The sequence below is a fragment of the Micromys minutus genome (assembly GCF_963924665.1).
Source record: "Micromys minutus genome assembly, chromosome: 1".
NCBI lineage: Eukaryota > Metazoa > Chordata > Mammalia > Rodentia > Muridae > Micromys > Micromys minutus.
The window spans coordinates 197,981,371-198,007,838 of NC_137969.1; the positions used below are offsets into that span (position 1 = coordinate 197,981,371).

The 26,468-nt window shown below is 34.6% G+C and overlaps 1 protein-coding gene across 2 annotated transcripts in view; it reads left to right on the top strand.

Moving 5' to 3' along the window:
• Positions 1-26,468, top strand: part of ARHGAP5 (Rho GTPase activating protein 5) — a 65,386-nt gene that overhangs the window by 10,361 nt on the left and 28,557 nt on the right. For both annotated transcript variants that reach the window (XM_080929814.1, XM_080929815.1), the window contains exon 2: positions 1,128-5,016. In XM_080929814.1, the coding sequence (XP_080785940.1) occupies positions 1,297-5,016 (3,720 nt within the window). In that variant the 5' untranslated portion in view covers positions 1,128-1,296. The remainder of the gene's footprint in view (positions 1-1,127; positions 5,017-26,468) is intronic.

The window sequence follows — 26,468 nt, forward strand, 5'->3', positions numbered from 1 at the left end:
ATTGAGTTTGTAAAATTGATCCAAACCATGTAACTATGCAGGCCATTGCTACTACTACCACCATTACTACTATTTCTTGCTTTCATCATAAGTAAAAGTAAGTTCACTAAATGTTATGAGAATTTACTGTGTATTAAAGTTTCATAAGAAACTGTATGCATGATTGTCATAGTAACATATTACTGCTGATCATTTTTAAGAGAGAATTTCAAATGAATTTTAAAAATACAAAAATTGCTTTGATTAATTATTAGACAAGTTACCTACCACTAAGCTGCATGCCCTAGCCCAATTCTAAATGATTATGACTCTTCATAAGTCATAATGTCCAGAGTTACATTGTATTTGGATAAGCATATATAATAGATACTACTAAAGATGTGAGCATTTTGGTAGAGACTAGGGTTTACTTGAAAGCATTCAATAGTACTAACCCCTGTGTACCTTTGCCTCTCCTCCTCTTTTTTCTTCTGCTCTCTCAATTTTGGGAGGATTGTATCTAATAAATTTCACATAAGTGTTGAAACCTACCAAAAGCAAACAACCAAACAAAAACCTGCAAAATTAAAATCCTGGGGAAATATACTTCGAGGAATTTTATTATCTAAAGCCAGTTATTTTATGCTTTCTATGTCATGAGGCTGGAGCTACAGCTCTTTTAGAGTGCTTGCTTAGAGCATGCTGACACTAGGCCCTTATTCTACCAATGACACAGTATAAGACAAAATTGAGTAAAAGCTGCAAGTTAGTTGATAAAGCAGTTACTCTTAACATAGTCTTGCAGAAGGCGAGAAAATTAAAGGAGCGGGAAAGATTATTTTCTCAAATCCATAGGAAGGAGTAATTAGAAGCAGAGCTTACATTTGGTTACTAGAGGCTTTAAGGAATTCATTTTAACGCTTGTGAACCATTAAATTAATATATTTTATATTTATTGTTAGGTTTGCCTTAAAATTTGAGGCCATGTGCATTTATAAAAGTAATTATAAATTATTTATATTGCTTATTTACATATATGCAACATTATTAGAATTACTAGTTTATATAGTACTTTGTTATTGACATTTTTACTTTGTGTATTTCCACATGCATAACTCATATAAGGTTTTATTTTTTTCCCTTTCTAGGAAGATGATCCATATGATCTTGAAGAATACCTTTCTTTGGCGATGAGGGAACTACAAAGAACCAAATAGAATTCTGAAATTCAAGATCTATATTTTGAGATGGTTTTATTTTCAGAATGAAAAGTATATATGGTTACTTTTATGAATGTAAAGACATGAGAAAAAAGTTATGATGGCAAAAAACAAAGAGCCTCGACCCCCTTCCTATACTGTCAGTGTAGTTGGACTCTCTGGGACTGAAAAAGACAAAGGTAACTGCGGAGTTGGGAAATCTTGTTTGTGCAATAGATTTGTACGTTCAAAAGCAGATGAATATTATCCAGAGCATACTTCCGTGCTTAGCACCATTGACTTTGGAGGCCGAGTAGTAAACAATGATCACTTTTTATACTGGGGTGACATAACACAGAATGGTGAAGATGGAGTAGAATGCAAAATTCATGTCATTGAGCAAACAGAGTTTATTGATGACCAGACTTTCTTGCCTCATCGAAGTACAAATTTGCAACCATATATAAAACGTGCAGCTGCCTCTAAATTGCAGTCAGCAGAAAAACTAATGTACATTTGCACGGATCAGCTAGGCTTGGAGCAAGACTTTGAACAGAAGCAGATGCCTGAAGGGAAACTCAACGTAGATGGATTTTTATTGTGTATCGATGTGAGTCAAGGATGTAATAGGAAGTTTGATGATCAACTTAAATTTGTGAATAACCTTTTTGTCCAGCTATCAAAATCCAAAAAGCCTGTGATAATAGCAGCAACTAAATGTGATGAATGTGTGGATCATTACCTTAGAGAAGTTCAAGCCTTTGCTTCAAACAAAAAGAACCTTCTAGTAGTGGAAACATCAGCACGATTTAATGTCAACGTTGAGACATGTTTTACTGCTTTAGTACAAATGTTGGATAAAACTCGTGGCAAACCTAAAATTATTCCCTATCTGGATGCTTATAAAACACAGAGACAACTTGTTGTCACAGCAACAGACAAGTTTGAAAAACTTGTACAGACTGTGAGAGATTATCATGCAACTTGGAAAACTGTTAGTAATAAATTAAAAAATCATCCTGATTATGAAGAATATATCAATTTAGAGGGAACAAGAAAGGCCAGAAATACATTCTCAAAGCATATAGAGCAACTCAAACAGGAACATATAAGAAAAAGGAGAGAAGAATATATAAGTACCTTACCAAGGGCTTTTAATACTCTCTTGCCAGATCTAGAAGAGATTGAACATTTGAATTGGATGGAAGCTTTGAAGTTAATGGAAAAGAGAACAGATTTCCAGTTATGTTTTGTGGTGCTAGAAAAAACACCTTGGGATGAAACTGACCATATAGACAAAATTAATGATAGACGGATCCCATTCGATCTTCTGAGCACTTTAGAAGCAGAAAAGGTCTATCAAAACCACGTACAACATCTGATATCAGAGAAAAGAAGAATAGAAATGAAGGAGAAATTCAAGAAGACTTTAGAAAAAATTCAGTTCATTTCACCTGGGCAGCCGTGGGAGGAAGTTATGTGTTTTGTCATGGAGGATGAAGCATTCAAGTACATCACTGAGGCTGATAGCAAAGAAGTATATGGCAGACATCAGCGAGAGATAGTAGAAAAAGCCAAAGAAGAGTTTCAGGAAATGCTTTTTGAGCATTCTGAACTTTTTTATGATTTAGATCTTAATGCAACACCAAGTTCTGATAAAATGAGTGAAATTCATACAGTTCTAAGTGAAGAACCTAGATATAAAGCTTTACAGAAACTTGCACCTGATAGAGAATCTCTTCTACTTAAGCATATAGGATTTGTTTATCATCCCACTAAAGAAACATGCCTCAGTGGCCAGTACTGTACAGACATTAAAGTGGAACACACACTTGCCAGTAGTCTACTGCGGTTCGATCATGGCCGCTTACGCTTGTATCATGATAGTACCAATATAGACAAGGTTAATCTTTTCATTTTGGGGAAAGATGGCCTTGCCCAGGAACTGGCAAATGAGATAAGGACTCAATCCACTGATGATGAGTATGCCTTAGATGGAAAAATTTATGAACTTGATCTTCGGCCTGTTGATGCCAAATCGCCTTACATTTTGAGTCAGCTATGGACTGCAGCCTTTAAACCACATGGGTGCTTCTGTGTATTTAATTCTATTGAGTCACTGAGTTTTATTGGGGAATTTATTGGAAAAATAAGAACTGAAGCTTCTCAGATCAGAAAAGATAAATATATGGCTAATCTTCCATTTACATTAATTCTTGCTAATCAGAGGGATTCCATTAGTAAAAATCTACCAATTCTCAGGCACCAAGGTCAGCAGTTGGCCAACAAATTGCAGTGTCCTTTTGTAGACGTACCTGCGGGTACATATCCTCGTAAATTTAATGAATCACAAATAAAGCAAGCTCTAAGAGGAGTATTGGAATCAGTTAAACACAATTTAGATGTGGTGAGCCCAGTTCCTATCAATAAGGATGTGTCAGAAGCTGACTTGAGAATTGTTATGTGTGCCATGTGTGGCGATCCATTTAGTGTGGATCTCATTCTCTCACCTTTCCTTGACTCTCATTCTTGCAGTGCTGCTCAAGCTGGACAGAATAATTCATTAATGCTTGACAAAATTATTGGTGAAAAAAGGAGGCGAATACAGATCACAATATTGTCATACCACTCCTCAATTGGAGTAAGAAAAGATGAACTAGTTCACGGGTATATATTAGTTTATTCTGCAAAAAGAAAAGCATCAATGGGAATGCTTCGTGCATTTCTATCAGAAGTTCAAGATACTATTCCTGTACAACTGGTGGCAGTTACTGACAGTCAAGCTGACTTTTTTGAAAATGAAGCTATCAAGGAGTTAATGACTGAAGGAGAACACATTGCAACTGAGATAACTGCTAAATTTACAGCATTATATTCTTTATCTCAGTATCATAGGCAAACTGAGGTTTTTACTTTGTTTTTCAGTGATGTTCTAGAGAAAAAAAATATGATAGAAAATTCCTATTTGTCTGATAATACAAGGGAATCCACTCATCAAAGTGAAGATGTTTTTCTACCGTCTCCAAGAGACTGTTTTCCCTATAATAACTACCCTGATTCAGATGATGACACAGAAGCACCACCTCCTTATAGTCCAATTGGGGATGATGTACAGTTGCTTCCAACACCTAGTGACCGTTCCAGATATAGGTTAGATTTGGAAGGAAATGAATATCCTGTTCATAGCACTCCAAATTGTCATGATCATGAAAGAAACCATAAAGTGCCTCCACCTATTAAACCTAAACCAGTTGTACCTAAAACAAATGTGAAAAAACTGGATCCAAACCTTTTAAAAACAATTGAAGCTGGTATTGGTAAAAATCCAAGGAAACAGGCTTCCCGGGGGCCTTTGGTACCTCCTGAAGATATGGATTCTTCAGATAACTATGCGGAACCCCTTGACACAATTTTTAAGCAAAAGGGCTATTCTGATGAGATTTATGTTGTCCCAGATGATAGTCAGAATCGAATTATTAAAATTCGAAACTCATTTGTAAATAACACTCAAGGAGATGAAGAAAATGGGTTTTCTGATAGAACCTCAAAAGGTCATGGGGAACGTAGGCCTTCAAAATACAAATATAAATCTAAAACTTTGTTTAGTAAAGCCAAGTCATACTATAGAAGAACACACTCAGATGCAAGTGATGATGAGGCTTTCACTACTTCTAAACCAAAAAGAAAAGGAAGACATCGTGGAAGTGAAGAAGATCCACTACTTTCTCCTGTTGAAACTTGGAAAGGTGGTATTGATAATCCTGCAATCACATCTGACCAGGAGGTGGATGATAAGAAGATAAAGAAGAAACCCCACAAAGTAAAGGAAGATAAAAAGGTAAGTTTATATTTATAAAAGTGCCCACTTTTGCCTTAAAAGGAAAAAATTATATATTTGAGATAATAAGTTTTGACATTAATAAGAACTTAGAAGATCATTAAGTAAATTTGGTATCTTTAGTTTTTTAAAATTCTAAAATGTTTGGGAGGGACAGATTTGTTTTTGTTTTAGTGCATTTTATTCCTCGATGCTTTACTTGGAATAGAGTGCTGAGTTTATATTTTCAGTAACTTTTAGTTTAATGTAATGGTATCAGACTTGTATTAAAGTTGTATTTAGTGCTTTCTACATCTTTTTTCACAGTACTATTTTAGGAACTTCTATTGCTATTTGACTTGATTTCACATAAGCCTTCATCAAGGATTTTATGGTTATTAGGATAATATTCAGTATATTTTTGTTCCAGAGTATTGAATATTAGTTACATCCGTTAAATTTTACAGTTTTAAAAATTAACGTGAAGTTCCTATAGCTGATTGGTATTTTTCAGACCCAATTAAAGATAACAATATTTTGAGTAATTGTACTCCAGTTAGATTTTTAGTGTATAGTAAACTGCCCTTTATAATGTGGGTAGATGTTTTAAAAGTTTAAGCTATGATATTTATTTTTCTAATTTTGTAGATGGAGCATTTAAACCATTTTTTCCCCATCTAGCCAAGACATGTAACATAATCTTAAGACCTCATGACTTATGATACTAACAGTAAATATCTCTGGCATCTTACACATACAACCTTTTTATCATTAATCTTGTCTACAGTTTTAAGGTGGTTTTGTTTGTTTGTTTGTTTAGGTTTTGTTTTTGAAATAAGGTCTTATGTTTCTCAGGTTAGTCTTGAGCCGTGTACTCAAGGCTGGATTTGAACTTGTGCTGCTGTCTCTGCTTCCTGAAATTACAGGAGTAGACCCCAACACCTAGCCATGTTTTAATACCTTTTATCAATACTAAAGCATCTATTCTGCTAATTTACATACACCAGTTGAGCATCCTTAATTTGAAAATCAAAATCTAAAATACTCCAAAACCTTTGGGTTTTCATTATATTACTCGTGGAATAATTTTATATCTGACCATACTTAATAGGTAACAATGAAAACTAGAAATACTTACAAAATTACCTTTAGTCTATTTGTAAGATATATCTGAAACAAATGAATTTGATGTTTAGCCTTGAATCTCATCCTCTCACTTTATATATGCAGACATCACAAAATTGAAAAAAAAAGAGATATGAAAAACTTCGAGTTCCAAGCATTTTAAAATAATACTCAATTTTATTGCTCAAACTTTCATAAATGTCAAACATCTATAATAGTGGTAAAATTATTTTGTTACTACTTTATAACTGTAACATTGCTATTGTTATGAATTGTAAATGTCTGATATCCAAACTATCTGCTATGCTACCCCTGTGAAAGGCTCACTGGACCCCTAAAAGAGTTGCAACCCTCAGATTGAGAACTACTAATCTATATATAGTCTTTCCACTTCAGTATTGCCTTTATTTATGTGTTTCTTTTTCTGTTGTGGTTAACAGATCTTAATTGTTTTGCTATCTTAGAAAGAGAGGTGTGTGCTCTTCCTCTCCCCCTCTCTCTTCTCTCCTTCTCTCTTTCCCTCCCTCCCTCCCTCTCCCCCCCAACTCTCTCCCTCTCTCTCTCTCTCCCTCTCCCTCTCCCTGAACTTGGAACTCACCAGTTGACTAGGCTGGTTAGCCAGTGAGCTTTCAGGGATAATATATATACTCACTATATTGGCCAGCTTTTTTGCTGATCAGAATTCAAGTCTCTGTGCTTATGCAATAGGCATTTTGCCAACTGGTCCAACCCTCCATCCTCAAGTATAATTTCCACTTAAATGGAAGTTGTAGGAATAGCAAAAAGTTGCTGTACTCTGTTCATCAGATTTTCTGATTGTTAACATCCAATCTTGTTTGAGCATGAAGTATGGCTATGTTTGTTTGCTTGTTTAAGTATTTAGAAGTTAAACTGAAGGTACTGGAACCTTTGCTATTAAGTGCTTCATTATGTATTCCCTATGCCAAATTATTTGTTATTAAACAGTGATGTTTTAGTGTTTTGGTTTTCATTCTGACAAATTGATTAAAACTGGCTGGTTAGTTTTCCAGTTTTCATTTTGCTATCTTTTTATTTAGCACAGTGAATGAATGAGTCATTTTTTTTAAATGAAAGTTTGTTCTAGGCATATTCATTTTTTAAAGCTTTTATTGGATATTTTATGTATTTACATTTCAAATGTTATACCCTTTTCCCCTCTCTCTCATTCCCCCTCCTCCCTCTCTCTTCTTCTATGAAGTTGTTCCCACTCCAACCCACCCATTCCTACCTGGCCTTCCCCTATAGTGGGGAAATGAGCCTTCACAGGATCAAGGGCTTCTCCTGCTACTGATGCCAGACAACGTCTAGGCATATTCTTAAGGATATGTTTCTACTCACCAGATTCAAAATGCCTGTATTTTAGTGATTCAATGTTACTTCTTTAGGTTTTTTTTTTTTTTTTTTTTTTTTTTTTTTTTTTTTTAATTTTCTCACTTCTGAGCACGGGATAAGAATATACCAAATACATATTTTGGAAATTTTAGCATGGTTTTTCATACCAACTGAATAATCATACAACTGCTTGGATTGAATGTTACTTCATAAGTTTCATTAACTTATGTGGTGATTTAACTCTCCAGTTACTATTTGATTATAAGCCCCCTTTTTCCCTTTCAGATCTCAAATCTGAAAGTAAGAGTTGAAATTGAAAGCATGCCATAATTTAAATGGTGTAGGATTTTAATTCTTGCATTTGAATTACGTGTATATAAGGTAATAGTTCTGTTTATAATCACTAGCATCTTAGATTCATAGAACAAAAGTACTTTGCCTTTAATTTTTGTTATTTGCTAATTACCTCTATTTGATGTCAGCATTTTTTAAACTCATACTAGAATTGAATTAGCTTTAAGTTATACTATACTCCTTCTATTTGATTAAAGTCACATTCTCAGCCATCTTCAGAGTTCTTTTCAAAAATGTGTTAGACTTTCATGTAATGTTGCTTTGATTATTAGGTCCATGGTTTGTATTCTTGGACTCTTAACAACATTTAAGAAAAATTTGTATTTAAGTTTTCATGTTTATAAAGTTCAGAGTCACAAGTGGTTATAGGTTATGGTTTTCAAAAGATAGGATATGCAACTTCAGACAAGAACAGGTACTCTCAATGCTATATTCTGTAGACCTAGACTTCTCTGGTTTGAATCTATGCTCAAATGCTTATGATTCATCCTCTACATGTACATCTAGGAAAATAGAGCTATCATACCTAGCAGTACTGTGAGAAAAAAAAGAAACATTTATTTAAAACAGTATCTAGAATACGTTGTTTGTTGGAAAGTGATACTGTAGTCCAAATAAACATTTTTTAAGTGAGCATAGTGGGAAAGGATCATCATAGAGTACTATTCACAAAACTTAAGGCAAAGTAAATCAGTAGGTGTGTTTTAAGGAAAAAAATTAGATGGAGAAAAAATTTTCAATTGTTCAAAAGCATCAAACTGGCTGCATAATGTGAAAGATGATAATAGAAATTATCCTAGTTATTAGGTACTGAAATAGTAATATTATATTTATAAGGGCTTTTACTGAACTGGAGAGCTAGTTTGGAGCTAAGCAGAGCCAGTGTGTATCATAGGATTACAAAATTACCTCTGGACTATTTACAAGATGTATGCGAAATACAAATGAATTTGATATTTACCTTTGAGTCTCTCCTTCAAGATAACTTTTACCTATGCAGATACTACAAAATGAGAAAGAAAATTGAGATATTAAACACACTTGGTTCCAAGTATTTTAAATAAGGAATACTCAAGGTATTTGAAATGTGTTATAATTCGTGTTGTAGTTAGGGAAGAGATTTGGATCATATAGATTAGCTAAGAGAAATAAATAAACATATACTTATAAAGTGATCCAGGTTCAGAGGCCATATGGGAAATCAACAAACAGCTAGAAGTTGATTCTTTGGAAAGACTATAAAATAAATAAAATTGGCAAGATGGGAAAAATGCAGAAGCCATAAATAACACTTAGTTAAAACAGGTACAAAATGCTTAATTAATAAAATATATTTAAAAATTAAAAATAAAAAAATATAAAAATGGATATATAACTACAGGTATATGAAAATAAAAGATACCAGAGTACTGCCAGTAGTTTTGTGTATGCTACTTTGAAAATTTAAACAAAATAGACATCTAAAATATATGATTTGATAATTTGCCTGAATTAAAATGAACAGTATTCAATTAATTTCAAGATAGCAATTAAATTTCCCATATAATTTTATGAGACAGGTTATTATGCTGTTATACAGATATTTCGAAGAGTAGAAAACAGAGGAATACATTCTGCAGTTCATTCTCATATTAGTCCTTAATTTTATAATCAGACAAAATATAAGAAAGGAATAATGCATACCTGTTTTATTCATGAAATTTTATTTAAAATTCTTAAATTTCAGGTCCATAGACTCTTTTACTGTAAATTTGACTTTTGTTTTGAGACAAGGTCTTGTTAGCAAAGGCTAGTCCTGAACTTTTGATCCTCTAAGCCCACCACCCAAGTTTTGAGGTTAAAGGCACTATTAGGTCTGTGTCTCACTCTGCCTAGCTAGCTTTCACATGAGAGATTTGGGCCCTGTTTGTGAGCATAAAAACATTCCAAATGAAAATCTTAGCCAATTTGGTTCATACTGCATATACAGAAGATGGCTTAATATTAAAAGTTTGATATCTATAGTTAACTCTGTAAGTTAAAGAAGTAAAAGTATTATTATGGTAGTGGTACATAGAGGGAGAAAATGCTCAATAAAATTTCATTCATGGAGAGGCTACTAATTTAGGAATAGATGAGAACTTTAACTTGGAAAAGTACATGCTTTAGAATATCTTAGGTGTAGAAATAAATGTCTTTAGAACCTCAGAAATCTTTATTAAAAGGTCTTTTTAAAGTAAGTACTATTGTACTTATACAGGTTCAAGCCACTTATACTTAGTCCCAGCACTGTGAGGGTGAAATAGACAGGATTTCACCTCTAGCCAATTAACTATTTGCAATGATACATGTGTCACTAGGTATGCCAACCACACTCAAGGGCAGGCCCCATGCCCAGGAGTAGTTAGCTAACACAGAACAAGCTCCATGATTCTTGTTTGTTTGCTTGAGCTTTTGGTCTGTCTGTCTTACTGTGTTTTTGTTTTGTTTTGATTCTCTATCGAGGGAGATAACATAGGGAATTGAGTAGGTAAGGAGGTGGAAAGGATCTAGGAAGAGATAAGAGAGGTAGAAACATCACAATATACTGTCTGAAAATTTTTAATAAAAAAGTACCATAGTTACTGGTATGAATCTCAGTCTCAAGGGTAGAAGCTAGTTTCCAGATTCTTGTGCCTCTTTATAATGAACTCTACAGAGATACATGGATAGTTAAAGCATATAGTTCTCAGGGAAGAAAAAAAGGAGCAGGGAAGTATGACATACTCCACCTGACCTGGCACTCAGAGGACAAAAAGGAAAAAAAGGCCAAAGTGACTTGTTATGGGTCATGAACATAGATAGTACTTGCCCTTCCCATGTTCCTGTTATGTGGGTTTTTCAGAGCATGCACCTATAATTGGTTGAACATCAGGTAGGCTAAGAGCTGCTAGTCTTTTTACTCTTCATGCTAATTTCTGGAATCCTCATTTTAGCAGCCTCTATTTTCACTTAGTTTGTAAGTTTTCATTTTTAGGTAGGTACCATTTAGTGTACCTAAAAAAAGTTACCATCAGTTAACCTCTTAACAGCTGAAAAATTAGGATAATAAAGGATGTATTTCTTGGTTTTTGTTTTGATTTTTGATGGGGCTGGGGATTAAATTTACTGCAGGACTTAATTTTACAAAACATTTAAATTGTTTAAAAGTTTCTTTTCAAAAAAATTATAGCCTATTTTGGGGGAGTACTTATTGCTTAAAATTAGTAGTTAATAAAAAAGTATCAATTAGTCTGCTTGTTTTCAGTTGAGTTCTGTTTCTCTCAGCCAGTTAGTTACCAGTCTAGTCAGAGAAATAGAGATATACTACTGAACTTCTATCTGAGCTTTTATACAAGAGCACTGAATAATTTCTAAAGGATGAAAACTACAGTGTCTACTATGGAAAAGACTGATGCTGTAGTTAATGATTCATATCCTTGGCTTAACAGTATATTGTACTATGATCAGTTGAATTCAGTATAATTATAGTTTAGTTTGGAAGAGAATACTTATTTTATTCAATTAGGTTTTTTACTAAATACTCAATATGACTGACTATTGTTAGAAGCTAATACAGGTATAAAAAATCCGTTGGCTGTTTCTCAAGAAATCAAGTCTAGTAAAATTGATTTTAAATTAATAATTTGAACAAGGTATAACAGAACTTGAATTTTCCTTATATTTGCCTTACTGCGAAAATACTGGCTTAGGTTATTATTTCTATTACTCTCTTACTGATAGGTTAAAATGACCTTTTGAATCATTAGCTAGGTGTGTAGGGTTTATAATTCTGCATAAAATTAAGTTTGGTTTATTGTCATATATGTTGGCATGCATGTGCCAGTAGCCCTAGCTACGTGGGAGGCTGAGGCAGGGTATCCTGAACCTAGCAGTTTGAGAACATCTTGGGAAACTTGAGTGACATGTATGTAGTCTTATGAATGGTTTCTTTAATAGCATTTTAGTGCTGGTCATATTAATTTATGGAACTATATACGTTCAGGTTATAATGTAGTTATTTCCCCTTATATTTTGTCATTTGTCATTTCTTGGGCTTGTTCTTTTCTATATTTACCTTTGGCTGATTTATATCTTTATAGATTGAAATACATAACTTTAAAAGTATATTTCTAAATCATATTTTTTTTTGTTTTAGAAAACCTATAATTTAATGCAAGAAAATTAGGACAATTAATTAGAAGATGAATGAAACAATCATTTTTCTTCCACTCTCATAATTAATATCTGGCTTAGTTTGTAAACAGAAAACACATCTTAAGTATTTAATAGTAGGAATATACCAAATATAAATTAAATGGGACATTTTTGATAATCAACAATCTTGACCTAAATCAAATGTCTATTTTTTTTAAATGACTTTATTTTGCAAAACAAAGATAAATGTAAAGATTTTAAACATTTTTTGCTTAAAATTATACATTTTTGTCAGTACTGTTTTTTCAGACATTAAAATAAATTTTACATAAAACCATGTGAATATGTTTTTTAGTCAGTACTTGATTTTTTTCAAGGGCTTGACAGTATGCATTGAAAACGTACTAGTTGCAATAAGCGTAAAGTACATGCAAAACAAAATGCAACATGGAAATAGTCAAAGTCTTCTTGTTTTGTGAATATATGTATATTTTTTGTTTTCTTTATTTCTTGGACTTCATACAGTCTGTGAGTTGTTTCTGGGGGAGTGCAAGCCTCTGGGGTTAGCATCCCACTATCAGTGACTGCATATTATGTCTGTTTTTTTGTGACTGGGTTATCTCACTCAGGATGATCTTCTCTAGATGCAGCCATTTTCTTAAGAATTTGGTTAAGTCATTGTTTCTGGTGGCTGAGTAGTCTAAATCATATTTTACTAAGACCTAAATAAGTTGCTTATTTCATCAGACTAATTATAATTGTTAAGAATATAATGTGTCAAGAAAGTTCTTTTATAATGCAAAATACTTCTATAATACAAAATAGTTTTTTTAAAATAAATAGATGGACAGTTCCTATTGAAAGACAGGTAAATTTATAACATTTCTGGTTTATGTACTGTTAATTTTAGTGTATTGTAGATTTATTTTATGTATGTGAGTGCACTGTAGCTTTCTTCAGACACACCAGAAGAAGGCATCAGATCCCATTACAGATGGTTATGAGCCATCATGTGGTTGCTGAGAATTAAACTCAAGACTGATCTGGAAGATCAGTCAGTGCTCTTAACCCCTGAGCCATCTCTTTAGCCTCTATAGTGGTTGGTTGGTTTGTTTGTTTGTTTTGTTTTGTTTTTGATGGCTCAGCTGATATAATGAGGGGATTTTCAAGTAAACAAATTAATTTATGCCTTTGAAAAATAGAGCCTGAGGAGATCTCCATACTCCAGAGGCTGACACAGGAGGATCTTGAGTCAGCTTTGTCTGCATAGCGTGGTCTTATTTCAAAATAGAACAAAGCAGACTTTAGTAGAAAGAAAGGATTTTTTTAAACTTAAATTAACTTTTCATGTCTCCACTTCTTAGCACAAAATATATGAGTATAAATAGTTAGCCTATTCTATTTAGTGTTATCCAACTAAATAAGGAACACTTCATGCTTTGTATAAAATAATTGTTTTGAACTTTTTAGAAATCTTTTAGCCTTTAAAACTCTACAGAATTTTTTGAGTGTTTCTCCTGAAATTTTAACTGGAGTTTTAATAGTTTCACTTTGTAAAGAACTTGGACCCCAGCTTAAGAACTCTTATTATACAATGTGAGAGAAGAAGACACTCAAATTTTCTTTATTTCTCTTTTCAATTTTTATCGTCACTAATACATTGATTGGCAAACATTGGAGTTAATTTAAATGTTAAAAAGTATTTGATAAGTAATGAAAAAAGAATGTCAAGTTTTAAGAATGAGATTCTATGTATAAAATTTAATTTCTTTTAAATGTAGTCATTTGGAAAACCCTGATTAAAAAAATCTACTGATATAGAATACAAATTTGTAGCAGTACCTTGTCCAGGTCTCTCTTAGTTTATATTTTGTTATTTAAGTTGTTAATGGCTTTAGTAAAATAATATATCAGATAGATTATAGATATTGCTGTTTATTTTTAGGAAATTCTATTTAATAGAAGGAAGTTTTCTGAATTAAGGCAACAAACTGTCTCTAACTTGTATCTTCAAGAACCCTATCTACAGTTATTTTCTCTTCATTTCACAGCCAGCTCGAAAAGTGACCAGTTTTTTTTAGAAGGGACACATCCCTGTTTTCCAAAGCCTATTTGGACTCTTATCCAGTACCCAGAACTTTTATATACACTTTTAAATGGAGTTAAATAAATTTTCATAGACTCCAAACTCCACAAAAGACTTACACTAATGTGTTATTGGGTATTTCCTCCCCATGTAGTTGTTAATTTTTTTTTATTATTATGGCTAAATATTTTTCTTTCCACTGTAAGCATTTTCAAGGTGATTATGGTTATCTTTTTCTTTCTTTCTTTCTTTCTTTTTTTTTTTTTTTTTTTTTTTTTTTTTTTTAATGCATTACAGAAGCGTTTCTCATCTTGATTCATGAGGGACCTCTATTTGTTTGGTTTTTTTTGTAATGGAACTCCCCATTGTTGCCGGACTGAGTTCAAATGATCTTTTTGGATTTTTTTGCCTTGCCTTCTGGGTGCTGGGATTGCCATGGTACCTGGCTTCAGGTCCTCTTTAAGTAAAAATTCTCTTCTTAAGAATGTTTTCTGTACCCATTTACCAGACTTGATGCCTTTTAATTTCACCAAACTATACCAGTGGTTCTCGGTGCAATACTGCTCTTTAGAGACCATGTAACAATTGTTGGCTGTCACTACTGGGTTGGAGTGTTATTGCCCTAGCATATAATAAATATAAGTCAAGGATACTACAGATAAACCAAAATTCATTTCTCACAGTTCTGGATTGTGCAGCTCAAAATGCTCCAGTGCTGAAGTTTGAGGAATATTGGTACAACTGAATGTGTAGTCTTTAAGGAAGTTCCAGTGAAGTTCTAAGATGGTTGCTATATGTGGCATGTTTGTACCTGTTCAGTGAGAAAGGCAGGTTTTTCCTCATAGGTCATAGCATTTGCTTCTCTCTCCTCATGATTGAGCAAGATTGTGTTTTTAGGAAAGTGATGCTACAGACCATAGCTACATGCTATTGCTGTTCATCATACTCAGCTGCTCTTCAGTCTACTATCAAATATGTAGCTTCTACTCAATTGTTGCAATATTAGTTGAAGTTTCTATTACATCTTATTTGTATTATTGCCACGGTTTTTATTAAAAATTTTATTTTGTGATAATTGGAGATTTTCATGTCATTTTAAGACATACAGAGATCTGAGGTATAACCTTGTCAGACTATATAATACAATATCACAATTGGTATCAGTTAGATGTCTGCTTTTTAATTCTCCAATTTCTGGGTTGTTTATGTGTATATTTAATTGTAAAACTTTTTACATGCATAAGTTTGTACAATAAAAATGCAAAAACAGTTTTATAACCAGCCAGGCTTTCTGTTGTGCTATTATAACCATACTCTCCTCCTCACCTTTTCCTCATTCCTAACCTGCCTACATCTTCTAACCTGTTTTCTCTTGGTGTACTTCTGTCACTTCAAGAGTTGATGAATGGACTGAACAGTAAGTAGCTTTCTAGGACTGACTTTTTTCATCCAGCATAATTCCCTTTGGGTTTATTTAGATCTTTTTTTTTTTTTATTCTCTCTTATTGCTGAGTAGTATTCCAGTGTTAAAGTTGTTGAAGGGCATTGGGTTGATTATGTTTTAGATATGGATAGTTGCTGTGAACAACTGGGTTTGAGTTTTTCTTAAATAAATAATGAGCCTTTGTGTTTCTAGAATAGGACTATAATTGCTAGGTCATATGATAATTTCATATTTAGTCTTGTAAGGAAACTGTCTTCCTGAGTGGGTGTAACATTAAATCCCACTTGCAATGATGGTCTATCCAGTTTCTCCACATCATCACCAGTATTTACAGTGTAATTATTCTTCAACTGAGTTTCTCTGTTGCATTCAGAGTTAGTTCAGACTGCTCTATTACTTTGAGGGATTATGCTAAAATGGAAACACCTGTTCCCTTTTCCTACAACATATTTGTGGAATGTGTATAGAATTCAAACTCCTCAGGTACCTAAAGCTATATTTGCAGGGAGACTCTGTTTTTCTACCCTTGTCATTCACTGGTGTACAGTTTTAAATTCTGAGACTATCAAAGTAGCTGCAACATGTAGTAATTGTGCCAGTTCTGTTGTGAAGATTAAGATTGGGCACATCATTTTTACCAATGTCTAATATACAATAAGCAGTAAATGGCAATTTCTAACATTCTTATACTTACAAATAGGAAGTCAGGTGTTTAGGGTCAAGAAGACTTATAGACTAAATAGATCCTTAGATTTCTGAACTATTTCTGACCTTCTGTTTTGTAATAAAGTTCTACCTTTTGTCATTTTCACATTTAATGAGCTACTTTGTATGTATCATTAAATAACTAGTAGTTGAAGTTTGGGTTTTCCTTTTTTAATTTTTTTCCATGATAGATATTTTTTTTTAATTAATTTTTTTTACACTCCAGATTTTATCCCTCTTTGGGTTCACCCTCTAACTGTTCCACATCCCATACCTTCCCCTGACCCCCAGTCTCTACCAGGATGTCCCCACCACTGAACCCCCTACCCACCAGACCTACCCACTCCCTGGGGCCTCCAGTCTCTTGAGGATTAGGTGCATCTTCTCTGACTGAACCCAGGCCCAGTAGTCCTCTACTGTATATGTGTTGGGGGGGGTCTCATATCAGCTGGTATTTGCTGCCTGGTTGGTGGTCCAGTGTCTGAGAGAAGGTTGGGGGTGGGTGTTCAGGTTAATTGAGACTGCTGGTCCTCCTACAGGGTCGCCATCCGTCTCCTCAGCTTCTTTTCCCTAATTCAATCCCAGTGGTTAGCAACTTCTATCTACTGCTTGGGTGTAAATATCTGCATCTGACTCTTTCAACTGCTTGTTGGGTCTTTCAGAGGGTAGTCATGATAGGCCCCCTTTAGTGAGCACTCCATAACCTCAGTAATAGTGTCAGGCCTTGGAACCTCCCCTTGAGTTGGGTCCCACTTTGGGCCTGTCACTGAACTTCCTTTCCTCAGGCTCTTCTCCATTTTTTGTCCCTGCAGTTCTTCCTTCCTTCCTTCCTTCCTTCCTTCCTTCCTTCCTTCCTTCCTTCCTTCCTTCCTTCCTTTCTTTTTTTTATTTGAACAACTTTACTTTAAAAAAATATATAAATGTACAAATTTTAAGCATTTTTGCGTAAAAGTATACGAATACATTTTTGTCAGTGCTTGGGTTTTGTTTTTTAAGGTTTGATAGTGTGCATTAAGATCTTAGTAGTTACAATGAGCATAAAGTACATGCAAAACAGGATGTAACCTGGAATTAGTCAAAGTTTTCTTGGTGTGTAAGGATTAAGCATAATGGTTTTTCTTTTATTTTTTTTTTAATTTTCTTGAACTTCATATAGTCTGTGAATTGTTTCTGGGGGTGTTCAGAGCTTTCTGGGGTTAGTATCCAATTATCAGTGACTGCATATTATGCCTGTTCTTTTGTGACTGGGTTATCACACTCAGGATGATATTCTCTAGATGCATTCATTTTCTTAAGAATTTCATAAAGTCATTGTTTCTGATAGCTGAGTAGTACTCCATTGTGTAAATGTACCACAATTTTTGTATCCATTCATCTACTTTAGTAAGCACCTTATCCATTTTACATGAAAATAAAAAGTAGTACACAGTTCTCACTTACTCTTGACTATGTATAGTATATGCAACATATGATGCATCATCAATAGCAAAGTGTCAAGTTGTAAAGGAGTTGACATTTGTAGAACTAATCAGAAGCAGAAAACTAACTCCACAAAGTTCATCTTCCATTGCTACCAAGCCCATCGCCAGTCATCAGTAGGCAGATGGGAGGAATAAGAAATAACACATTGGCAAATGCTGTAACAGCAAAGACTAGAAAGTTATTAGCAGGAAGGTTTGAGAAACAATGAAATGGTTCAGTATAAGAACTGATGTGGTCTTATACTAAAATGATACCAAGAGCTGTGACATCTGACTTGTCAGAGAACACATTTTCAGTGTAAGAAATGGAGAAACTGGATTTGGGTGTTAAAAGAAGACATGGTATAGAGTCTGGAGACTCTTATTTCATTTGTAAAACATCTTGCCTCCCCCCCCCCCCAAAATCTGAAAATTAACCAATCAAAACAAACAAAAATACCAACATGGCTCATCAGGTAATGGTGTTTGCTGCCAATTCTAGATGACTTAAGTGTGATATTTGGAACCTATATGGTGAGGAAAATTACTTCTGCAAATTGTCTTTAGGCACCAACACATGTACTTTAGGATGAATGCACCCATCCAACATACACATACTTGGGTGCTTATGCACAGTTGCTTTTAAAGAGTACCTGTTAAAAGGCTTCCAACTTTTTTTTTTAACATTAGACACTTAAAAAATGTATTGTGAATATGAACATATTATGGAGGTCAGAAGAATTGGGTACCAGGGATAAAACCCAGATTGTTAGTGCTAGCATTGTAGCATGCTCAGCTTTTTATTTTGGTACTAGGGATTAGTACTCCCTCATGCTGTGTGGCAGGCACTCTACCCTCTTAGCAACCTCCCTAGCTGTATGAGATGGTATTTTACTGGTTTTGATGTGCATTTCCCTGTTATTCAACAATAACCTTTTTTCTTTTTTGGCCTTTGTATGGTTTCTTTTGAGAGATACCTTTCCTGGTCATTTGCCTATTTTAGTTAGATTGTCTTTTTTTTAAAAAACAAGTTTGAGTTCCTTACACATACTGGATATTAACTCTCTATGAGATGAATAATAGGCAGATAGATGTATTTGCCATTGTAAACTATGTCTCTTCTGTATTCATTGCTTTCTTTTCTATGTAAATCTTAAAAAAATAATGTAATTCACTTTTTTGTTCTGTGCTTCTGTGGTCCTTCCTAGAAAAACCATTGTCTTAAAGTGTTTCCCAAGTACTTTTTTATGCTGCTTGTGGTTTTGAGAGTTATTACATTTATGGCTTTAATCTCTCTTGAATTGTTTTGTTTTGTTTGTTTTTGTAAAGGTCAAGAGATGGGGGTCAAGTTTCAGTTTTCTGGAAATATCACAAGAACTTGTCCCTTTTCCATTGTGTATGTGTGACACTTTGATTGAAAATAGTAGTAGGCCATAGGGATATGTGTTTATTTCTGGGCTCTCTTGTTCTGTTCCATTGGCCTGTCTGTCTTAAGTCACGACCTTGTATATATTTCTGTGGTATGTATGTGGTTCTGTACTGTCTCTTCAAATATTATTATGCTTTCGGCTTTGTTCTTTTAGATCAAGATTGCTTGGACTATTTGAGATGTTTCATGCTTTCATATGAATTTTACGATAATTTTTCTAGTTCTGTGAAGGTCATTGATATTTTGATGGAGGCTGCACTGAATATATAGATCTTTTTATATCATGGACATTTTAATAATTTTTTCCAACCCAGAAACCTGTAAAATCTTTTTGTACCTTCAGTTTCTTTTTCTTCTGAGTTTATAGTTTTTATTTATTTGGTTTCCATTTTCTTGTTTAAATTAAATCTTAGGTATTTTGTTTTATTATAGTTTTGTGATACAATTGTTTTCATGATTTATCTTCAGAAATTTGGTGTTAGAGAAGCCATTGATTTTTTTTTTTTAAATGCTGCAGTTTTACTCAGTTCACCAGTTATAATAGTCTTTTGATGGCATCATAGTTTTTCTGTGTATCAAGTCATCTGCAAACAAGAATAGTTTCACTTCCTTTCTTTCTTGTGTGTTTTTTATTTCTTTCTTTTGCTTGCTTGGCTCCACCTTGGTTTTTTTTGGTTTTTTTTTTTCCAATTTTATTTTTAAAAAACGGAGATACATGTACAGATTTTTAAAAGCATTTTGGCATAAAACTATATGAATATATTTTTGTCAGTACTTGATTTTTTTAAAGGTTTGATAGTATGCATTGAAATCTTACTAGTTACAATGAGCATAAAGTACATGTAAAACAAAATGTAACACGGAAATAGTCAAAGTTTTCTTGGTGTGTATAGATTTTTAAATACCAAGAATTGCCACAAGGCTATCTTCTTAGTTCTTGAGTTATTAATGATTTAAGGTCTAGCTGTACCCCTCACTCTGAGAAGGTGCTATATACTTATTGTTTTTTTTTTCTTTCTTTCTTTCTTTCTTTCTTTCTTTCTTTCTTTCTTTCTTTCTTTCTTTCTTTCTTTTTTTTCTGAGAAGGACTGAGGCTTCTACTTTTTGGCCTTCCGTTTTTTGAGCTTCATATGATCTGTGAGTTGTTTCTTTGGTATTCAGAGCTTTCTGGGGTTAGTATCCAGTTATCAGTGACTGTGTATTACATCTGTTCTTTTGTGACTGTGTTACCTCACTCAGAATGATATTCTCTAGAGGCATCCATTTTCTTAGAAATTTCATAAAGTCATTGTTTCTAATAGCTGAGTAGTACTCCATTGTGTAAATATACCACAATTTCTGTATCTGTTCATCTACTGAAGAATATCTGGATTCTTTCCAGCTTCTGGCTATTATAAGTAAGGCTGCTATGAACACAGTGGAGCATGTGTCTTTACTATATGTTGGAGCATCTTTGGGGTATATGCCCAGAAGTGGAATAACTGGGTCTTCAGGTAGTACTATGTCCAATTTTCTGAGGTATCACCAGACTGATTTCCAGAGTGGTTGTATCAGTTTACAACTCCACCAACAGTGAAGAAGTGTTCCTCTTTCTCCATAAACTCGCCAGCATCTGCTGTCATCTTAGTTTTGAATCTTGGCCAATCTGACTGGTGTGAGGTGGAATCTCAGGGTTGTTTTGATTTGCATTTCCCTGATGGCTAAGGATGTCAAGCACTTCCTCAGATGTTTCTCAGCCATTCGATATTCCTCAATTGAGAATGTTTTGTTTAGCTCTGTACCCCATTTTTTAATAGGGTTCTTTGATTCTCTAGTGTCTAGCTTTTTGAGTTCTTTGTATACCTTGGATATTAGGCCTCTATCTGAAGTGGAGTGGGTAAAGATCTTTTCCCGTTCTGTTGGCTGCCTTTTGTTTTCTTGACAATGTCCTTAGCCTTACAGAAACTTTGCAATCTCATTAAGTCCCATTTGTTAATCTTTGACCTTAGAGCTTGAGCCATTGGTGTTTTGTTCAGAAAAATTTTCTCCTGTGCCTATGTGTTCTAAGGTTTTCCTTACTTTCTCATCTAATAGTTTCAGTGTATCTGATTTAATGTGGAGATCTTTGATCCACTTATACTTGAGCTTTGTGCAAGGAGATAAGAAAGGGTCTATTTTCATTCTTTTGCATGCTGAGTGCCAGTTGGACCAGCACCATTTGTTGAATAGGCTGTCCTTTTTACATTGAATGTTTAAGGCTCCTTTGTCAAAATCAGGTGACCATATATGTGAGGGCTCATTTCTGGATCTTCTATTTTATTCCATTGATCCAATGGAATTTCTGTACCAGTACCATGCAGTGGTCAGCACAATTGCCTTGTAATATAGCTTGAAATCAGGGATAGTGATTCCCACAGATGTTTTCTTGTTGTTGAGGATGGATTTCGCTATTCTAGGTCTTTTGTTATTCCATATGAAATTGCACATTGATCTTTCCAACTCAACGAAGAACTGGGTTGGAATTTTGATGGGGATTGCATTGAATCTGTAGATTGCTTTTGGTAGGATGGCCATTTTTAAAATGTGGATCCTTCCAATCCATGAGCATGGGAGATCTTTCCATTTGCTGAGATCTTTCTCGATTTCCTTCTTTAGAGGTTTGAAGTTCTTGTCATACAGGTCCTTCACTTGCTTAGTTAGAGTCACACCAATGTATTTCATAGTTTTTGTGACTATTGTGAAGGGTATCTTTTCCCTAATTTCTTTCTCCACATGTTTGTCCTTTTAGTATAGGAAGGCTACTGATTTGTTTGAGTTAATTTTGTATCCAGCCACTTTGCTGAACTTGTTTATCAGCTGTAGGAGTTCTCTGGTGGAATTTTTGGGGTCACTTAAGTACACTATCATGTCATCGGCAAAGAGTGATGTTTTTATCTCTTCCTTTCCGATTTGTATCCCTTTGATCTCCTTTTGCTGTCTAATTGCTCCAGCCAAGACTTCCAGTACTATGTTGAATAGGTAGGGGGAGAGTGGGCAGCCTTGTCGAGTCCCTGATTTTAGTGGGATTGCTTCAAGTTTCCCACCATTAAGGTTGATGTTGGCTGTTGGTTTGCTGTATATTGCTTTTTATTATTTTTAGGTATGGACCTTGGATTCCTGTTCTTTCCAGGACTTTTAACATGAAGGGGTGTTGAATTTTGTCAAACGCTTTCTCAGCATCTAGTGAGATGACCATGTGATTTTGTTCTTTGAATTTGTTTATATGGTGGATTACATTGATGGATTTCCTTATATTAAACCATCCCTGTACCCCAGGGATGAAGCCTACTTGGTCATGGTGAATGATCGTTTTGATGTGTTCTTGGATTCGGTTTGCAAGGATTTTGTGGAGTATTTTTGCATCGATGTTCATAAGTGAGATTAGTCTGAAGTTCTCTTTCCTTGTAGGGTCTTTGTGTGGTTTAGGAACGAGGGTTATAGTAGCCTCAAAAAATGAGTTAGGTAGTATTCCATCTGATTCTATCTTGTGGAATAGTTTGGAGAGTATTGGTGTTATGTCCACGATAAATGTCTGATAAAATTCTGCACTGAACCCGTCTGGACCTGGCCTTTTTTTGGTTGGCAGGCTTTTGATGACTTCTTCTATTTCTTTAGGTGTTATGGGATTATTTAGATGGTTTACTTGGTCCTGGTTTAACTTTAGGATCTTGTATCTGTCTAGGAATTCATCCATTTCGTCCAGATTTTCCAACTTTGTGGAGTATCGGTTTTTGTAGTAGGATCTGATGATTTCTTTTATTTCCTCAATTTCAGTTGTTATGTCTCTACTTTCCTTTCTGATTTTGTTAATTTGTATACTCTCTCTTTGCCCTCTAGTTAGTCTGGCTAGGGGTTTATTAATCTTCTTGATTTTCTCAAAGAACCAGCTCTTGGTTTTGTTGATTTTTTTTTTTCAATGGTTCTTTTTTTTTTTTTTTTTTTTTTTTTTTTTAAATTTGGTCTATTTCTGCCCTAATTTTGATTATTCCTTGCCGTCTACTCTTCTTGGGTATATCTGCTTCCTTTTGTTCTAGGGCTTTTAGCTGTTCTGTCAAGTTGCTGATGTATGCTCTCTCCAGTTTCTTTTTGGAAGCACTTAGGGCTATAAGTTTTCCTCTCAGTACTGCTTTCATTGCATCCCATAGGTTTGGGTATGTTGTGTTTTCATTTTCACTGAATTCTAGAAAATCCTTAATTTCTTACTTTATTTCTTCTTTGACCCTGCTATCGTTTAGCAGAGTGTTGTCTAGTTTCCATGTGTATGTGGGCTTTTTGTTGTCTTTGTTGTTGTTAAAGACCAGCCTTAGACTATGGTGATCTGAGAAGATGTATGGGAGTATTTCAATCTTCTTATATCGATTGAGGCTCATTCTGTGTCCAATTATGTGGTCAATTTTCAAGAAGGTGCCATGGGGTGGTGAGGAGAAGGTGTATTCTTTTACTTTAGGATGATATGTTCTGTAGATATCTATTAATTCCAGTTGGTTCATAGTCTCTGCTAGTTTTACAGTGTCCTTGTTCAGTTTCTGTTTCCATGATCTGTTTATTGGAGAGAGTGGGGTATTAAAGTCTCCCAGCATTATTGTGTGGGGTGAAGTGTATTTTTTGAGCTTTAGTAGGGTTTCTTTTATGAATGTGGGTGCTTTTTTATTTGGAGCATATATGTTAAGGATTGAGAGTTCCTCCTGACAGATTTCCCCAGTAGTGAGTAAAAAGTGTCCTTCCTTATCTTTTTTGATAACTTTTGGTTGGAAATTTACTTTATTTGATGTTAGAATAGCCAGTCCAGCTTGCTTCTTGGGGCTCTTTGCTTGGAAGTTTTTTTCCCACCCTTTTACTCTGAGATAGTGTCTGTCTTTGTCTCTGAGATGAGTTTCCTTTATGCAGCAAAATGCTGGATTTTGTTTATGTATCCAGTCTGATAGCCTATGTCTCTTTATTGGGGAGTTGAGTCCACTTATGTTAATATATATCAAGGAATAGTGATTGCTGTTTCCTGCTATTATTGCTTTTGTAGGTTGAGTTGTGTCTGTGTGTCTTTCTTCTTTTGGTTTTCTTGCTTAGGAGTTTTCTTGTTTTTACTAGGATGTAGTTCCCCTCATTAAATTGGGTTTTCCACCTATAATTCGTTGTAGTGCTGGGTTTGTGGTCAGATATTGTGTAAATTTTGATTTGTCTTGAAATATCTTCATCTCTCCATCTATGGTGATTGATAGTTTTGCTGGGTATAGCAGCTTGGGCTAGCACTTATGTTCTCTTAGGGTCTGCATGATGTCTGTCCAAGCTCTTCTAACTTTCATAGTCTCTGTTGAGAAATCGGTTGTGATTCTGATTGATCTGCCTTTATATGTTACCTGACCTTTTTCCCTTACTGCTTTTAGTATTCTTTCTTTGCTTTGAGCACTTGGTGTTTTGACTATTATGTGTCGGGAGGTATTTCTTTTCTGGTCCAACCTATTTGGAGTTCTGAAGTCTTCTTTTATGCTCATGGTCATCTCATTCTTATGTTTAGGGGAGTTTTCTTCTACAATTTTGTTGAAGATATTTACTGTGCCTCTTACTTGATATTCTTCTCCCTCTTCTATTCCTATTATCCTTAGGTTTGGTCTTCTCATTGTGTCCTGGATCTCCTGGACATTTTGGGTTAGGAGCTTTTTGGTTTTTGCATCTTCTCTGACTGTTTTGTCTATGTTTTCAATGTTGTCTTCTGCTCCCGAGATTCTCTCTTCCATCTCTTTAGTCTATTGGAAATCCTTGCTTCTGTGACTCCTGATTTCTTTTTTAGTTGGTTTACCTCTAGGGTTATCTCTTTTAGTGTTTTCTTTATTGTGTCAATTTCCGTTTTAAATTCCCTCTTCCATTCCTTCATCTTTTTGTTCTATTTTCCTCTAGTTCTTTGAGTTCTTTGAGTGTTTTTCTTGTTTCCTCTGTAAAATCTTCTGATTCTTTTTCCTTTTCCTCCCATTCTTGTTTAAGTATCTCTATCAGCGTCTTGAGGTATGATTTCAGGTCTATGTCTTCTTTTTCTGGAGTGTTTGGCATTCCAATGTTTGCTGTTAAGGGAGAGCTGGGTTCTGGTGTTGCCAGGTTGTCTTGGTTTCCTCGGGATATACTCTTTCGCTTTTCTCTTGCCATCTTGTTGTCAGTGATATGTTCTTGCCTTTCCCTTGTATCTGGTCTGTGTTCCTGGATCTCCACTGGTCCAGGTGGCAGATGGGCTGAGCCCTGTTCTGCGCCCCAAATTCGCCTGGTAGAAACAGAGGTTCCAATGCTATGTTCCTGGTCCCTGGATCAGGCAGGGCAGGATTGTGCTTTCCGTGCGCACTCCGCAGAGATCTCTCTGCTCTGTTCAGGTTATTTTTAACTCAGCCACCCGTATATCTTAATACTCTATCATATGTGTATGTATGCGTGCACACACAAGCATACCACATATGGATTATCTTTTTTTAAAGGTTTTTACAACATTTTAATATTTTTGCATGTATGCATTTAGCCATGTACATGGCACGCATATGCATAGAAGTCAGAAGACAGCCTGCAGGAAGTAGTTCTCTCCTTTATCTTTAATATTTTCATATGAGTATGAATGCCATAGCATATGTGTGTATATCAATTGACAGCTCTGCAGAATTGGTCCCTGCCTTTTGTCTAGTTGAGGCAGGGTCTCTTTTTTCTGCTACTCTGATTGGTACTTAGGCTATCTGGAATTTCTTGCTTAGTTCTTCTGTCTCTACCACCCATCTCACAGTGTAAGTGCTCAGATTACAAATGGGTGCTACTGCATTCAGCTTTTGTCCTGGCTTCCAGCGAGCCCACTCAGGTACCCATTAAGTCCTCTCCTCAGCCTTGTTTTTTATTTAATAATATGACTTGGGGTGCTTTTAAAAATATATTTAACTGTACAGTGTTTATTCCTAGGTTTTTATACAAAAAGTATCTTATGATAAAGTTCCTGTTTTGATATTTTAAACATATGTTTATACTTTTTCTGGAGATTGATTTATTGAGTCAAGTTCTTTAGTCCAAGCCGCCCTTGAACTTGGATCATTTTTCTCACCCTAGCTGCCAAATGCTGTGATTTTATAAGCATGAGTCACCATGCTAAGTTGGCTATAGAATTATTTTATATTCATTTTTTTCATGTACACTCTTGTCAGTGAATCTTCTGACATAGAGTGGGAAATTAAAAAGGAACAGTCAATATAAGAGCATTGTTGGCATGTTAAAATAGTAAAGAAGTCATATAGCTGGAATGAATAAATAATGAAAATAGGCGAGAGTGAGGTCAAAAGAAAATGTATATGTGTATGTATAGGGATGGAATATATGACATTGCAAGAC